Source organism: Xyrauchen texanus, chromosome 10 (genome assembly GCF_025860055.1).
Source record: "Xyrauchen texanus isolate HMW12.3.18 chromosome 10, RBS_HiC_50CHRs, whole genome shotgun sequence".
NCBI lineage: Eukaryota > Metazoa > Chordata > Actinopteri > Cypriniformes > Catostomidae > Xyrauchen > Xyrauchen texanus.
The window spans coordinates 19,777,857-19,795,440 of record NC_068285.1 but is presented as its reverse complement, the minus strand read 5'-3'; the positions used below and the strand labels follow the sequence as shown (position 1 = coordinate 19,795,440).

General features: G+C 36.2%; 1 protein-coding gene across 1 annotated transcript in view; it reads left to right on the top strand.

The window, feature by feature from the left end:
- The first annotated feature begins 9,889 nt into the window (after positions 1–9,889).
- The window catches only part of LOC127650047 (cholecystokinin-like), an 8,093-nt gene continuing 398 nt past the window's right edge, over positions 9,890–17,584 (top strand). The window contains exons 1-3 of the mRNA XM_052135179.1: positions 9,890–9,962; positions 10,645–10,904; positions 17,525–17,584. The exon at positions 17,525–17,584 is cut by the window's right edge and continues 398 nt beyond it. Of these exons, the coding sequence (XP_051991139.1) occupies positions 10,646–10,904; positions 17,525–17,584 (319 nt within the window). The 5' untranslated portion in view covers positions 9,890–9,962; position 10,645. The remainder of the gene's footprint in view (positions 9,963–10,644; positions 10,905–17,524) is intronic.

Here is a 17,584-nt window from a genome sequence, read left to right as displayed (position 1 = left end):
ATAATAAAGAAAAGCAGCCAATAAGTGCCCAACATAGATGGGAACTCTTTCAATACTGTTTAAAAAGCATCCCAGGGTGATATCCTCAAGAAGTTGCTTGAGAAAATGTCAAGAGCACATGAGTTCTTGCATCCTTGATGTTGTAAGGAGTTTATGAACTGCTTTTGCAAACAGTCTTTGCATTGTTGGATCACTTATGTGACAATCAAAGCACTTAAACAGAGTGGGTGAAATTGTTCAGCAACACATTTATCTATCGATTAAGATTGAAGAGTCTCACTAACTGATTCTTATAACTCAATTTAGAAGTAGACTGAACTTCCTTTATAGCCGGGGTAACAATTAACTCTCATAATTCATCAAAATGACATCACGATTGTGGCTTGGAATTCAACCTTTTCACATTGTGCATACTACTACATGTCCACTGCCTGGCACATCCATATATTTAATGTAAATGTATTTACTTGTTAGGATTTGACACATGTTAATTTAGTTAAGAACATTTTCAATTTTTTTCTGTGGTCTGGATCTTATTTTCGTGAAATATTGATTTTTTGTTTTTTGATAAAGTTTGCGCCATACAGTTATATCACTTTTAAAGGCAATGTCAAAAGCTGCATTTTCCAAGCACCTTATAACCTAAAGTAGGTAAATAACAGTCAAGTTACCCTTTTGAAAAAGTAGTCAGGCAAAAAGCTACCAAGCTACCAGAGACTATTTAACCTGAGACAGAGCACTTGTATTTAAATGAATGGAAGAAATTAGAACTCCATTATCCCAGATGTAGAGTCTCCCTTTACAAGTAAAAAAAAGCAATCTCCTTTAAGATACAGATATCATCTGTCAGTCCAGTTAGGTGGACCAGCCTGAATTTTTTTTTAGCATGATCTGAGCTAAAGAAGCACAACTTATGACCATTGTTGTTAGATTTGACTGCTTCTTTGATTGATTATGATCAATCAAATATGTTTGATCATATTTGTTTTCTAGATGTGCATCTACTAAATAGTATTCTAAATCAATTATCATAATCTTGATGAACTGTTTTGAAGATTTCTGTCTTTTCCATTCAAGTAGATGGGAGCTGTACTTTTATGCCACTTGTATCCATAGAAAATAGCTGCCTGGAAGCAGTCCCAAGACGGTGGCCGAGTGGAATGACTTGACTTGAAAGGGACTTTGGGTTACTAAAAAGCATTGCTAACCAGATTGAAGCGGTTTAAACAAAATATGTTTTAATATACAGTATACAGGGCTGGACTGGTAATCTGGAGAACCGAGCGGTCCAGTGTGTCGGCCGCGAAACCGGCAGAATGGGCCATGAAAAGCTAAAATAAGCCACGCGTTATGCAGAACGGTCCACAAAACAGTGCCGTGATATGCAGAAAAGGACAACGAATCTCTTCCCAGTCCAGCCCTGCTTACGGTCTAGCTGATCCCACAAAAGCTCAATGGGGTTAAGATCCGTAACACACTTTTCCAATTATCTGTTGTCCATTGTCTGTTTCTTTGTCCACTCTAACCTTTTCTTTTTGTTTTTCTGTTTCAAAAGTGTATTTTTCTTTGCAGTTCTTCACATAAGGACTACATCCCTGAGTCTTCTCTTTACTGTTACATGAAACTGGTGTTGAGCAGGTAGAGTTCAATGAAGCTGTCAGCTGAGGACAAGTGAAGTGTCTATTTCTCAAATGAGAGACTCTGATGTACTTTCTGTCCTTGTTAGAGCCAGTTGTCCTTTGTCTTTGAAGACTGTAGTGTACACCTTTGTATGAAATCTTCAGGTTTTTTTTCAATTTCAAGAATCATATAACCTTCATTCCTCAAAACAATGATTGACTGATGAGTTTTTAGAGAAAGTCGTTTCTTTTGTGCCATTTTTGACCAAATATTGACCTTAAGACATGACAGTCTATTCCATCCTTTTGTAACTCAAAAACAAAAAGTGTGTGTGTGTGTGCTTTTTGGTCCTGTTCTTCCCTGCACAATGATATACTTTTATATATATATATATATATATATATATATATATATATATATATATATATATATGGATAATATAGTCAGGATCTAGCGGACTCTGGCAGTAATGTAAGAGTGAAAACTCCAATCAAAATTGAGCATATAGGATGCACAATTTTGAACATGCAGAATAATAACACACATGCATATTTACCCTTTCCTATATGTTCTCAGAAGTAGCCCAGTCCCTTTCATTAGCCTTGGGCTTCAATCAGTATTATTGACTTGCTGTACCTTTAAGGACAACACTCTTAACTTAACAGTGACACATCCAAAGATAATGGTTTAAATTAGCTCTAGATCCTGATAAAACACCAGACAAAATAAAATAACATAGGCTGAGGGATGGTGAGTAAAATCTTAAATGTTTTTATATTTAGACATGATAGACAAAGAAAAACTTGTAATGTGCTTTGCTGGTGTGTTGGTATTTTTAAATATTCATAGACAGATATATAGGAATACTTTATAGACTCCCAAAGGCAAATTCATGCATCCTCTCAGCCAGCTAGGAGAACAAACATCAGTTTTCATTGTAGAGATTTATTGACATTGTATTCAACTCAAAGCAGCTAACTCATATTATGACAATAACCTGCAGAGTTTGTATAAATGGAGAAAACTCTTTATAGGGCGTTAAGCTCAAATTGCCATATAAGCTATGAGAATTAAAGACATTAGTGCTGTTTCTTCTTTGTGATTTAGCATGGTCAAAACAGTCAGAACACTAAAATATGCATGCTAGAACAATATGATGCATAGAAACGCCTGTAAATGTAGAGAATTATTTGTAGAAGTTCCTCGTTAAAGATAATATGAAGCGGCACCAACAAGTATTTGGATACATAACAATGTCTGAATATTAGATATTTTGTTAGATAATGGTGTATGAATGTGTGTGTGGATGGGTGATTGGGACACAGTGTAAAGCGCTTTGGTAACCTCTGAGGTTAGAAAACGTGCTATATAAGTGCAGACCATTTACCATTAAAAATCACCATTATGCCATTTGGTTAAAAGTAATTGCAAAAATAGCTTTAAAAAACGACATCATTTTAGTACAGAAACACTCTTAATAACACGCTTTTATATTTTGCTATTAAATGCAATGACATTCAGATATTTTAAGAGTGGCTTAAGTGTCCAAAACTGTCCTAAAACTTTTTGGGGCTAAATATAACATTAGTAAAGGCTAAGCCATGGAAAGGCCAAAATGCAGTTCTCCCAGACTAGCCAATACCCCAGTTACCAAACATAAAGCAGATATATTTAAGCAACATCACAGGGACCCGATTTGATCATTGTTAATCTATCCTCTCGCTGCCTATGCTCTATACAATAACGATGAGAAGGAGGACAGGTGCCTCTTTCAGCTCAACCCAGCTGGCTCTTCATTCCTAATTCATCCTGCTTCAAGTGTAATTGGCCTAGCAAGAGGTAAAATGCAGCTAAATATGATGCAGTCTCTTATACAGCACCATACACAAGGATAATTACAGTGGATTCATTGTTACGCTGGGGTATTCCCCTTGGATCAAATTGGTGTTTGGAGACAAATGTGAACTAAATTTGTCTCCTTTATCTATGCAAATTTCACCTACAATCATCATTACAAGCATGTGCTTTGAAAATTTTATCTTGACTAATATCATAACAAAAAAGGAAGTTATAGCAGAGCTGCCATGGAGTATCGTTACCGACAAGGGACCTTCTGGCTTTGTGAAGACAAATGCATTATATTTCCCACCATTCAAATCTCAATGGTATCCTAAAGGTGACAGAGACTTACGTACTGAAACCTGCATTCATTTAAATGTGAATTATTTAGTGTTTACCAAAGGGATTTGTGTATGGTTATTGTGTACGTTGTTAGTGTTCCCTTCACATTGTACCCTTTTTACCTTGATTTGTTACCAACTTAGAATCCCTATATCTTAGATGGTAGAGCACTAACAATGTCAAGGTCATGGGTTCAGTTCAACACTTGATTTTGAATTTACGCCTTTCTTTGATAAATTGGTCATTGGTGTCTAGTCATTTGCATTTGGTTCTCACAAACTTAGTCAAAGCATAAGACATTGGTCTGTCAAATTCTGCTTCCTTTTTCAGCTCACATCCATGGAAGTAATGTACATTTTAGTTCTTGGTCTTTTCTGGTCTGAAATGTGCTAATTAAATGTCATTAATTGGCCCCAGTATGTAATTGCAGACAGCGAGAGGGACCAGAGACAAACAGCTTTAAATTACTCATTTATGTGTGCAGTGGAAAGTTTATCCATATTGTGCAATAAGCATAGATTTGCATAGGTCATCCTCAATTGCTCTGGAATGATCTTTGGTAATGGTGCCGGTTTAATGACTTTAAAATAGAATGCGAGGTATGCACAATTACACTTGCATGTAGTTTAACCTTTTAGCCCTCGATTTAGAGCTGGCCCTGTCGTGACAGACAGTAGACACTGATCAGAGTAAAACAATAGGTTACTCACGTAACCTCGGTTCTCTGACACGAGATGATGAAAAGAGAACAGAATGAGCATCAGCTCATTCGACTCGTTCGACGGTTTTGTAAGTTTTGTATTCAGGTGGACTTTTGGAAGGACTGTCTGTGGGTAATTGTTTCAAATATGCACATTTGTATTGAAAGTGAAATTAAAGTTGAATGATTAAAGATTAATGATTTGCATAGCACTCAATTTAAACGGCTAACTGAGTCAAAACATTTGTCAAGAAGTTTCTGTGACACTTTTTTTTTGTATCCTTTCCTCATTCTGATAATAATGACAACTTCTTATGTAAACAATTTTAAGTATCAAAGTGTGTTTTATGCTCCATGTATGGCACAGGGAAACCAAAACATTTTTGGATGCTTGGCTCACACTAACAAATGTCTGAATGTCATTGCATTACATTACAAAATATCAAATCACATATCAAATCTGCAAACAAATGATCCAAGACCTTTTCTAAACCAGTTTTGCCATTACTTTAATTAGTAAGGGGATTTTTAGTGGATTTTTGAAGTCTGTTCTAGCACTGGAAAGTCCAATACATTTTGAGGGAATTGGTTCGTTTGGACGGTTTCAGTGAAGCGATTCAAAAAAAAGATTCATTTGAATTTTTCCTGAAATCGCTTACTCTCTTTATAATTTCTATTATATGTATGTTATTTAACTATCACAGACAACATTCTTAACAGTATCGTAACAGTGAACAGACACAGTTTTAACCAGGACCGCAGCCCCTCAGCACAACACAGTAAAAGTTAAAAAACAAGACTTACAATTTATCAAGTGCAGAAATTTTGCTAGGTGAAAAACAAAGTGAAATCACATAGAACAGTTTTATGAAATCCTCTTTGAAACCTGTCCTGAACTTCTTTACAACATCAAATCTTTGTGACACCTGCACTGAAAAGCTAGATGCAGCGCAATGAATGCAAAGTTTATTAATTGACACAGTGTCTATAAAATCTGGCTGTCCATGCAAGAGATGTTTTATAAGTAGCAAGATGTGGCGCAGCGGTCGAAGAATTCAGTCCAGTGTGTGTTTATATTGTGCAAACAGTGCACAAGTACGCTAAAACACGCTTCGTGTAAACACCCCCTAACTCATGTGTTAGCGCACAGGGACCTGACAGTTTGTGGTAGGGTAGCAGACCTCTAATCAGAATAGGAAACACATGACATTTCAGACTATTTCACAACATAGTTTTTTTTTAAAGCCTTTTGCCACTTATTGAGAGGAGGATTTAAAAAGGACAGGAAATGATGGGGAGAGAGGTGAAAGGAAAACTCTGCAAACCACATTCAAACTCATGCCCCCACATGACCCCTTGTGCATCATTAGGCCATTAAAACGTTAAACATTAAAATCTTGAGATCCCTGACTCTGTCATGTAACGTGATGGAAGCCACTTCAAACCAAAGGTCAGTGGTCTTGATTTGTAACTTCCTTGATTGCCATTATAATCTGCAAATCAAACACAGGTTGAACAGGGAGCTCATGCTTGACCATCCTTTACACCTGAGCAAAAAATGTCAAGCAAATTGAAGCAGGTTGTCTTCACGCTACAACTGGCTCCAATCACATAAACACCTCTCACATGCCAGCCAATCAATTCTCATGGTTCACAGCACCTCCAACACAAGTGTTCCCACACGACCACGCAAATGTTACACACTGATAACCATGAGAGGGAGAGAGAAATGGAGACAGGGAGAAAGAATAAGAGAGACAGGTGGAAAGAGAGAGAGATATTTATTCACAGCTTATTTTTCTACAAACAAATTAAAGTGCCCTCTGTGAACTTAAATTGCCACCTTGTAAAAGCTTTAAAGAAGATGTGAAAATGGAAAATGGCGGCAATTCTGGGTCTAGTGGGCAGCAATACTTTTGAAAAATGTAGTTTTTTTTACCATTTATGGATTATGCAACAAATGTTGCCGATTAGGCTTAACTTGTATTGAAACTGGAGTACACTGTTAGGGTTCCACAGATAATTACAAAAAACTCTGCTACCTTGTGTCTTGTCTTCCCATTACTATGCAAATGAAGGGATCGATTGTTATTGATTATGGCTGAATGATCAGTTTGTCTCAAAATAAATTTGCTTGATTTTCTTGAACTACACCACAGTCGCCATTCTGTGTAAAGGGGTTTATAAAAGGCAGTATAAAGGCAGGGGGGAAAAACACTTTAAAAGAAATACAGAAGAAATAAGACTGGGAAAATGGATAGAAACAGATAAAGCAAATGAAAAAAGAAAATGGCCTCGAGGCAGGTATGTAGGTACTGTATATCATGTTCAAATCATACTCATCGTATTGTCACTGAACACACAACTAGAAAGTTGTAGTTCATACAATGTACAGTACATAGCTGGGTGGTCAGTGTAACCTGTGGTTTGACATGCTATACTGCAAACACGTCCCTTCTTTATATATTTAGTTTTTAAAAAGCAGTAATAGCAAGATAATTACAATAAAAGTGAATGGGGCCAGTCCATAAATGCTAAAATGCACAGTTTCAAAAGGAAAGCCACACAATGTTAACAATATACATGTCAACATGAGTTTAGTGTGATAAAATCCCATTCTAACATTATATGTGTAAAGTTATATCCAATACTGGGATTACAGGGCTTCATTGTCTTGCAATAGTGGATATACAGTATTAGTGGAAGCATAATAGTGGAACTCATAAGTGAGATTAAAAGGTTTAAAGTGATTTCATCACACAAAAGTCATGTTAACACCTACAGTATAATGTTTTCATCTTGTGGATTTACTTTGAAACAGTACAGTGCATTCATAAAGTATTCAGACCCCTTCTTTTTTTCATGTTACATCCTCATGCTAAAATACGTTCAATTAAAAGATTCTTCTAATTTATTTTTCCCACATCAATCTACACTCCATACCCCATAATAAACCAGATTTTTGATAACTTTGAAAATGTATTAAAAACAAAAAACTGAAAGATCACATTGACATAAGTATTCAGACTTTTTGCTATGACACTTCAAATTTAGCTCAGGTGCATCCCATTTCTCTGGATCATCTTTGACATGTTTTTAGACTTTGATTGGAGTGCACCTCTGGCAAATTAAATTGATTTAAAATGATTTGGAAAGGCACACACAAGTTCTCACAGCTGAAAATGCATATCAGAGCAAAAGCCAAGCCATGAGGTCAATGGAACTGCTTTCAGAGCTCAGAGACAGGATTGTGTCGAGGCACTGATCTGGGGAAGGCTACAAATACAATTATGGCTGCATTGAAGGTTCCCAAGAGCACGGTGGCCTCCATAATTCTTAAATGGAAGACGTTTGGAACAACCAGGACTGAAGCCTCTCTTACTAAGGGCCTGGGTAAGAGAGGTGACCAAGAACCTGATGGTCACTCTGGTTGAGCTCCAGAGATCATGTGTGGAGATGGGAGAAACTTGCAGAAGGACAACCATCATTACAACACTCCACCTATCTGGGCTTTATGGCAGAGTGACAAGATGGAAGCCTCTCCTCAGTGGAAGACACATGAAAGCCTACTTGCAATTTGCAAAAAAGCACCTAAAGGACTCACAAACTGTAAGAAACAAGATTCTCTGCTCTGATAAAATGAAGATTGAACTGTTTGGCCTCAATTCCAAGCACCGTGTCTGGAGGAAACCAGGCACCGCTCATCACCTGTGCAAAAGTATCCGAACAGTGAAGCATCATGGTGGTAGCATTATGCTGTGGGAGTGTTTTTCAGCAACAGGACTGTAGGACTGGTCAGGGTTGAAGGAAAGCTGAACGCAGAAAAATACAGAGATATCCTTAATGAAAACCAGGTCCAGAGCACTCAGGACCTCAGACTGGGCCACATAGCCAAGACAACGCAAGAGTGGCTAAGGGACAACTCTGTGAATGTCCTTGAGTGGCCCAGCCAAAGCCAGGTCTTGAACCCAATCGAACATCTCTGGAGAGACCTGAAAATAGTAGTCCAACCTGACAGAGCATGAGAGGATCTGCAGAGAAGAATGGCAGAAAATACCCAAATCCAGGTGTGTAAAGCTTGTCGCATCATAACCTAAAATACTTGATGCTGTAATCGCTGCGAAAGTGGCTTCAACTAAGTTCTGAGTTAAGAGTCTGAATACTTATGTCAATGTGAAATTTCAGTTTTGAAATTTTAATTTTATAAAATTTCAAAGTTATTAAAAATCTGGTTTTTGCTTTGTCATAATGTGGTATGGATTGATAGATTGATATGAATTGATAGATAGATTGATGTGAAAATGTTTCCTATTCATGACCCCTGTAAAGCATTTTAGCATAAGGCTGCAACAAAACAAAATGTGAATAAAAACTATTTTACCAATGCACTGTATTTTGATGTTTATGGACTGACTCCATTTACTTCTTTACTATAACCATGATTTTTGCTCTTTTATTTTAAATAAATGAGCGATAAATTGACATTTTGTGGGAATCGACATTATGCCACAAATGAGGTTAATTGAGCTAAACCTATGTTGAACCCTAAATATTCCTTTAAATGAACTAGTGAAAGTTAAAGGTGCCTTTAAAAGAACTACAGGACCTAAGATATACACATTCCCTTATTCTTATACATATTATTCAAAGCCTTGATGTTGATTAAAAAATAATTAAATGGGCATGTTATGCAACTACCATGAGCAAAGCTGCAGTAAATACAAGTGATATGAAGAATTCAAGCAGCAATCTTTCACTAACATCTCATTTAAAAAAGCTCTTGCTTCACCCCTGGTCTTCCAGGAGTACAGGTGGGGCTGGTCCCATGACTCTTCCACTCCTTAAAGAACATTCCCACAGGGTATTAAAGGGCTGAAATGGGAATATGTTAGGAGTGCCACCAAACCTTATGCACTTATGATTGCACATGCTTCTCGTGTGGCTGTGATGCTTGAAGACCACACCCTGACCACCACTCAGGCAGACATGACTTAATTAACTTCCAAACTGTCCATTTTTCCACACAATCCTCAGTTGTACCAGATTTTTTGAGTAAATCAGTTTTGCCCATGATCCCTCTTCATTGTCTTTGTGTGTGTGTTTGGGATAGGATTAAAGTATCTCTAAATGTAACTGTTTATTTTTGCAATTAAATGTTGTTTTGTCTTTATTCTTTTATTATAACTATTTTGTCATTATAAGAAAAAACAACTCTAAGCTTTGAGTACATATGTTATTGAAACAACTGAAACACTTTCCATGTGCGTGCATGTCTATATATGTGCGTGCATGTGTGTGTGTGTGTGTGTGTGTGTGTGTGTGTGTGTGTGTGTGTGTGTGTGTGTGTGTGTGTGTGTGTGCGTGTGTGTGCACGTCACAGCTGGGTATATAAGTGTCTTTCTCCCTCCTTTGTGAGAATATCCACTTTCTTTCTCCTCCAAGCACACAAAAGCAGAATAAGGTAAGAGTAATATTATCTATCTATCTATCTATCTATCTATCTATCTATCTATCTATCTATCTATCTATCTATCTATCTATCTATCTATCTATCTATCTATCTATCTATCTATCTATCTATCTAAATATTCTTAACTAGTTGCTGTAATATAACAATAAATTATATTATTCTAAATTATATTATTATGTTATTTTATAATACATTATTATCATAATTATTACTATTATAAAAAAAACAAGATATATTTGATATACTTAAGATATAGGTATTATGTATATGTAAAAATGACTGTCTTTACACCTTTCACCTTTTGCAGTAAAGCCGACATTCATATTGTTTAACATTTCACATTTTGTTTGATTTCAAATGTGACTTATGCATGAGTAAATTCACTCTTTCTGCATGGTTTCCCAGAGAGTCATTAATAGTAATCAATACCAAATTAATTGTATTTAGAGTCGTAGTGCTATATTCCATTAGAATAAAATCAATTTGGGCATGACTGATTGAGATTTATGAATAAATCTGACTCGATAAAAAAGGGGGAAAAAATAAAAGAAAGCATAGAAAAAACATAAAAATGTATGGCAGTAAGAACAGAATTTAGGAAACTTACTAACAGGATTTCTTTCACCATGTTTGCCTCTCTTTTTCTGTTGCTCTCTCTTCTTCACATTTGCAGGATGAACATGAGCGGGTTGTGCGTATATGTGATCCTGGCTGCTCTTTCTGCCTCCTGTTTGGGTCGGCCCCGCTCCTCTTCTCCTGACATTGATGACAGCCCTCTGCCCTCACAGATTGATGCCAGTTTAAGTGAGCACCAGCGGGTTGCCCGCTCCACCAGCCTCAGCGCCGCGCTAAAACAGCAGCCAGCAGCTGACACAGATTCAGACACCAATGCCAACCTCAGTGAACTGATTGCCAAACTCATCTCCAAAAAAGGTGAGAAACTCCAGAGTTTGTATAGCTCCACTGGTAGAGAACAGCACCAGGAATACCAAGGTCATGGATTTGATTCCCAGGAAACATACAAAATGCTAAAATGTATATCTTGAATGCACTGTAAGTCACTTTGGATAAAAGCATCTGCCGAATAAATGTTAAAAAAAAAAAAAGCTCAACACCAGACAGCAGCTTGCCATAAAATTCACTACAGTTTTACAATTTCAGATGAACTCACAATAACCCTCAATAATAGATATTAAGCTTGACATACAGAACAAGAGTGGGTGATTCTTTGCTCAGGAGACAACAAATGTGTTGTGTTTTGTACAATAGAATAATCCATGTTCAAACCAGGATGAAAAATGGTTAATAAACAGCAAAACCTCCTGCAGTACAGAGAAACAGACAGAAAAGAAAATATTAGAGGATAGAAAGCAGACAAACTGATGGAGAATGAGTTGCTAATATTAATAGTTTTTATTTGAGTTGTCAACCATTAGAGATGCTTCAAGTCTCAGCTCAACCACACTAATTCTGCTCTTTCTTTAGATTCTACAATTTACTCTTTGTATATTTGCTTTCTTTGCTTTTTTGCGCTCCTACTTTCTCAGCAACTGAGAGTATGAGTACAGTGTTTCATTGGCTTTAGCTCAAAACACTCTACAAATGTAAGTCAAGTTAGAAGCAAAAAGGGTTTGTCAGTCCACAAAGAATTCCACAAATTCCACTTTTTACTATCTAAGTTTTCAGAAAGTAATCTATGGGGTGCTGTTAAATGCAACCATAAAATGCAACCATAAAATCCAATGCAACCTATCATGTAAATTAGGAGCTTTTTTTAAACTTCAATGAACCATATAGCCAACTCAAGAACCTGATACAGCAAAATGGCTCTTGATGAGAAGGCAGTACTTTGGTGAACCTAAGGTGCTAAAAAGAACCATTGAAGAACCTTGTTAATTGTTTGGTCACAAAGGATTTGAAAGTTAGTGGTCATTTCAATCCTTTATGCACTGCTTTAAAAAGTTGTTTTGAAGATGTAGAGTTCTTATATATGTATATATAAAAAGTACAGGCCAGTCTCCATGCTATGTCCACACTATAAATTTAGAGCAAGCCATTCATTTTTTATTTTTTATGTTTAGCTTCGATATTCAGGTTTTCAGCATATAAGCAAATGAGTTTGTTGAGTAGGTCACCTGACAAACATCAAGTAAAGTGTACTTCAGGAAATTACAAGTTCCTCATAATGAAAGGAAAGCTTTTGTCATACACTAGCCTTGGGTTAGCGTTGCTGGGCATTGGTAAACAAAAACAAACCCGAGTGAACTATTTCTGCCCCAGGTGTGGGGGGTTGGATGTTTGGGTCAGGTGTGCATCATTAAATTGCATAACCTCTCATCAGGGCTTAACCTCTTCCAAGGCTGCATAACAATTATCATTCATAATGGCAAGAACAGTGAATTCCTCCTTTCAACATGTAAGTGGAGTGTCACACGACAGCTGTGTCATAACGGTTGGCTCAAAATGACAGTTATGATTTACCAGCAATTACCTAATACATTTGTCCCACCAACAGTTAATTGTTTAATACTGTAGGATGTTTTTTTCTAGAGGGGCACCTGGAGTGAGTGAGTGTGTGTGTGTGTGTGTGTGTGTGTGTGTGTTTGTGTGCATGATACACAACCACAAAGAGTAACAATGGCTATTCAGTGTATATTGGGAACTAATTGCTCCCATTACAGTTTTTCTCAATCGCTTTGTCTCATTTTTTGAAACAGACTTTACATTCTCTAAACTGTAAGTGCAATTGTCACAACTCAATTGCATGTCTGCAAAATGTAGTAATTCACCCAAAACTTTTTCCAAAAACCCAAAACAATTAATGCTTCAAAACCTAATTATTGTGTCAGTAAGTTGTCCAATGCCACCAAAATGAATCTTGTGAGCCATACTGGTCAAAAAGATTAGATATTTTTTCACCATGGCAGTCTACTCTGGACATTTTGTATATACAAATATAATTTTTTATTCTATGTCAGTTTTGTCTAGCTGAATGCTATTGTGTATCACACTGAGCTTTATAGATATCGATTTCAACAGTAGGTAAAAGTATACTGGGAAAAGTCAATACTGCACAATACTTTAGTGCACAGAAAAAGAATATGGACATTTATATGTATACAATACATTTATTTTTGTGTTGCATGTAAACAGAAAATTCACATTTGCATGTCCATTTTGACACATTTCTTACATGTTAAGTCATACATTGTGAACAGTAAATTGCCTGCAAAAAATGGCATCCATGCAAAAAAAAACTGCAACAATAAAAAACATTCCATGTCATGGATATTTATGGAATATACATGTATGTCTGGCAGATTTTATAATTGAATGGATGATTTTGTATGTGATTGCTCACACAATGAAAGGAATATGATATGATGTGAGGAATATGACAATTTCACTGAGAATCAACTCCAGTTTTGATCAGCAAGCCATGTGCATTTAGTTATTGTGCAAATTGTAGACAATTGCACTTACTCTTTTGCACACATGTGCCTAAACACATGCAATTTGCTTAAATGAATAAGAAATTAAAATCTGGTGTGAACAAGAAACAAATGGTTTAGAGATTTGAACTTAATGTTTTGAAATAAATAATTCTCATTCGAGAATCGAGCCAAAGCGATTGAGAAAAACTGTTATAGAGCCCTACTTTCTCACTCATTCTCTCCACTTTCTCTCTCTCTCATCTGGTGTGTTTTTATATTACGTCTTCTTTTCAATAATTGTGTGTAGGAGGTGCAAGTTTCACACATGTCAGCATGTCAGAACTAGTCTACAACTCTCTCCAAAATGGGCTGGAGAAACATTCAAAGACATTATAGTTTGCGTGTGTGTATGTGCATTGTGTTAAAAAGTCTCCCATCTGTTGTAAACACCATCTCACCCTTGACAATAGCTTGAGTGACACTTGCCATTCTATATGCAACTGAAACGTTACATTGAATCAGTGTTTTTTCCCCAAAAAATAGTAAAAAACAGTTGTTGCTCAGCAACAAAAATGATCACAATTCACAGTAGCTCAAGGAAATGCTACACAATATTACCTGAATGGTGCAAACTCTGTCTCTTTAAATGAAATTTTGTATTCACTTCCATTGCAAAGCGACAAGGCTGGTATATAGTGTATATAGTAGCCTACATTTGCTGAAAAAGTGAAAACTTGCAGTTGTTACTAGAGCTGTGGATTTAATGCATTAATTCAGTGCGATTAATTATACAACGCGTTTAAAAAATGTGCTTTTTACTTTATAATGTATTGTTAATAACTGTACAGAACATTACATTACAGAATGATGACATGGTGACCGCTTGGGTGTACATTTAAATACACTCACAAATTATGCCAATATGCAATTGGTTATGTCTTAACAGAGGTCATGCATGGAAGCATGGCTGTGGTGGGTTAGTTTTCAAACGCACTTCCACCACCTGATGTTGTAGGCCTACAAGTATTTATTAACTAAGAATTTTCCCCAACAAAATAACGTCAAATAAAGTGGTCAAAAATCATGCCTGACCCACTCCACGTCTCTCAACATTTGCCATACTCTACTTAAATTGCCGACCTCTTATTATTCTTATGACGTGTCTACCTTGCACAGGTACTGTCACCCACGGTCTACTTCCATACAACAATAAATATATTAAAATAAACATAACACATAAATTTAACTGAATATTAAAACATTACACCACTGAACTATAGGCATATGGTTTTTTTAAAATAATAATGGCTAATAGATTTCAAACATATGTGATTAAAATAAATATAAGTCAAGAATAGTTGCAGGAACCTACAGCCTTGATGACGCATGCGGCCGTCAAAAGCCTTCCAAACGAGATGCTGTGTGTCAGTAGGTAGGCAACCCCCCTAGGCTTACAGAAATTGTTTAACCCTAGTGCTCAGCAGCCAATGGGAACTTACGACACTCATCCGTGGCCAAATGGCTCAGAAGTATGTGCAATTGACATCTGAGATCACACGTTGTTAATGTGTTGTTGGCGTGTTGTCAACGTGTTGTTTGCGCATCGTATACACGTTGTTTACACTGTGATTTTTCACACATAAACAACATGTAAACAACACGTAGACAACGCATTATTTGTGCATTGTCTACGTGTTAAAATTTGCATATTGACAAGCCTCATAATATCGCTAGGTTCACACATCCTCCTTGAGCAGGGCGTGAACAGCACGGTGAAAGTCGTACATAATTTACAAGTTGGCTATTTTGTATGGTCTCGCACAATGTTGTTAGCATAAACTGGCATGACTTCATCACATGCAGATTCCCGGATGTGTAATCCAGAAGTAAGCGCATGTTCCGCACACGAGGCGTTATGGACATACTTATTAATATTATGCCCTTACCAAACCCCTTTTCTAATCTTAACAAATCAGTAGAGTGTGTAAACATGATAGGAAGCTGTGTGTGACAGAAGCAATTATTGTCTCATATTAGATAGAAATTATGCCGAGCTACATCATTAGCTGTAATGAAAGTCGCACGATATCATACGAATTAGCCAAATTTCGAATAGTCGTAGGAAAAGGACTCTGCGCAAAAAATAATGTTATCTCTGGGTTCCTACACCAAACATTTTCTTTAATAAGGCCATAACGTATTTTTTGAGATCAGGTAATTGATTACTATAACAAATTTGGTCTACATTAAATCATTTGTAGGAGGACAACATTTACACCACAATGATAAATAATTTACAGATAGATCCAACCCACACAGTATTGTGTCCTTAATCATCTGCATTTAGTTAGACAAAAAAAAACTGTATTTTTGCATCGAGAATTTGCCTCCAACCAGACAGCCCATAAATTATTAAATAAGTTATAATATTCAAATAACGGCATTTTTTATAAACAACTTAATAAAAGAGTGTTATGTAGACTATACGACATGAAGGCATACTGTAAATTAAAACAATAGCTTACCATCGGCACAGTTACTGTAGTTAATGTTTCCGGTAAATTTTCCTTTGCTAATAAACCTATAAGAAATGGAATCGGAATTATCATAAATACCAGTTTCCCACTTGGATAAATTTGATACCCGATAGTTTCTGAGATGGGAGATGTCCTAAACTTGTGTTTTTTTTTTACTATATATATATATATATATATATATATATATATATATATATATATATATATATATATATATATATATATATATGTGTGTGATTAGCAACAACATTGTGTCACTCATTGATAATTTTTTATGCAGTGTCAGATAAAAAAAAAACATACATTCAGTACCTTAGAGGACAAACATGTCCGTGTCACAAAACTGCCATAAAATATTATATATTAATATTATTTTCCACTTTCACTGACTGATTTTTTAACCAACATCAGTCCTGATCATAACTATCAAATATTCATTAATTTTCAGGATTTTAACCCTTTAAATGTCAGTTTGTTTTTACAATGGCACATTTGTTTTTACACACACACACACACACACACACACACACACACACACACACACACACACACACACACACACACACACACACACATTTCTCAATACACAAATACAAAACACACACTGACATCCATACCAACACACCCACACAATTTTAGCTGCATCATTTATTCAATTGGCCTGCAGTGCTCTATAATACAGTAAACAAAAAATTGGAAAAAGCATGTATTTGCTCCATAGGCTAAACATGAGAAAAATGGCACCATCTGATTTTATGCTTTAATGGCACTGGGATCAAATATTGCAGTTTTATTAGGTTTCAATGGGGACATTTTTGTCTTTAAGGTCCTGAGTGTAACTATTTTGTTTACACAATGTATTATTGGAACTGATGTTGAAATATCAAAATTCCCAAAAAATACACACCTTTGGCAAAATTTATGCCGTTGACATTAACAGCCAAAATGATTGAAAAAACAAAAAGGTCCTCTCGTTGGTGCAGCCTAATGTAGTCATTATATTTTGACTTGAATAAAGGCACAGCCAGTGCATTTAAGATGTTACCACACGAATGTTATATGGTACCCGACAAAATATATTTTACAGTGTGAAATGATAAAACAGCTTTAGCTAAGTAAATTTGTCATGGACAATTTTGGGCTTTCATTGATTTAGTCTTTGCAATTATTTAATATAGGCTTGGTTTCTGGAGCTTGCATCACTTGCACCAAAAAGCAACGGTTCACCCTGACATCTTTCTGAAACACCCTAGAAAGTTTCTATATGTGAGATAGCTGGGCAGATAACTTTTAAGTGTCGCAATCAGACCCAGAGCCAGTGAGATAAGAAGACAAGGTGTGTATTGGGACAATACATGTCTGGTCAGCTTGACCCAGCAGTGTCAAAGAAAGCATCTTCACATACGGATCATCACACTCTTATTTATATCCTGAGATAACTGTCAGACAGCAACTACAGAGCTACTCTCTCTGTATCTCTCCTGCAATCACAATCATTTGAGTCTTCTCTCCAACAATCAGACTTCAGAAACAAGTACAAAAGATGTAGACGTTTTTATGAATGTATTTCTGTCTCTCATAGGGTCTGTTCGACGTAACTCTTCCATGAACAACAGAGCAAACAGCGTGAACCATAGGATAA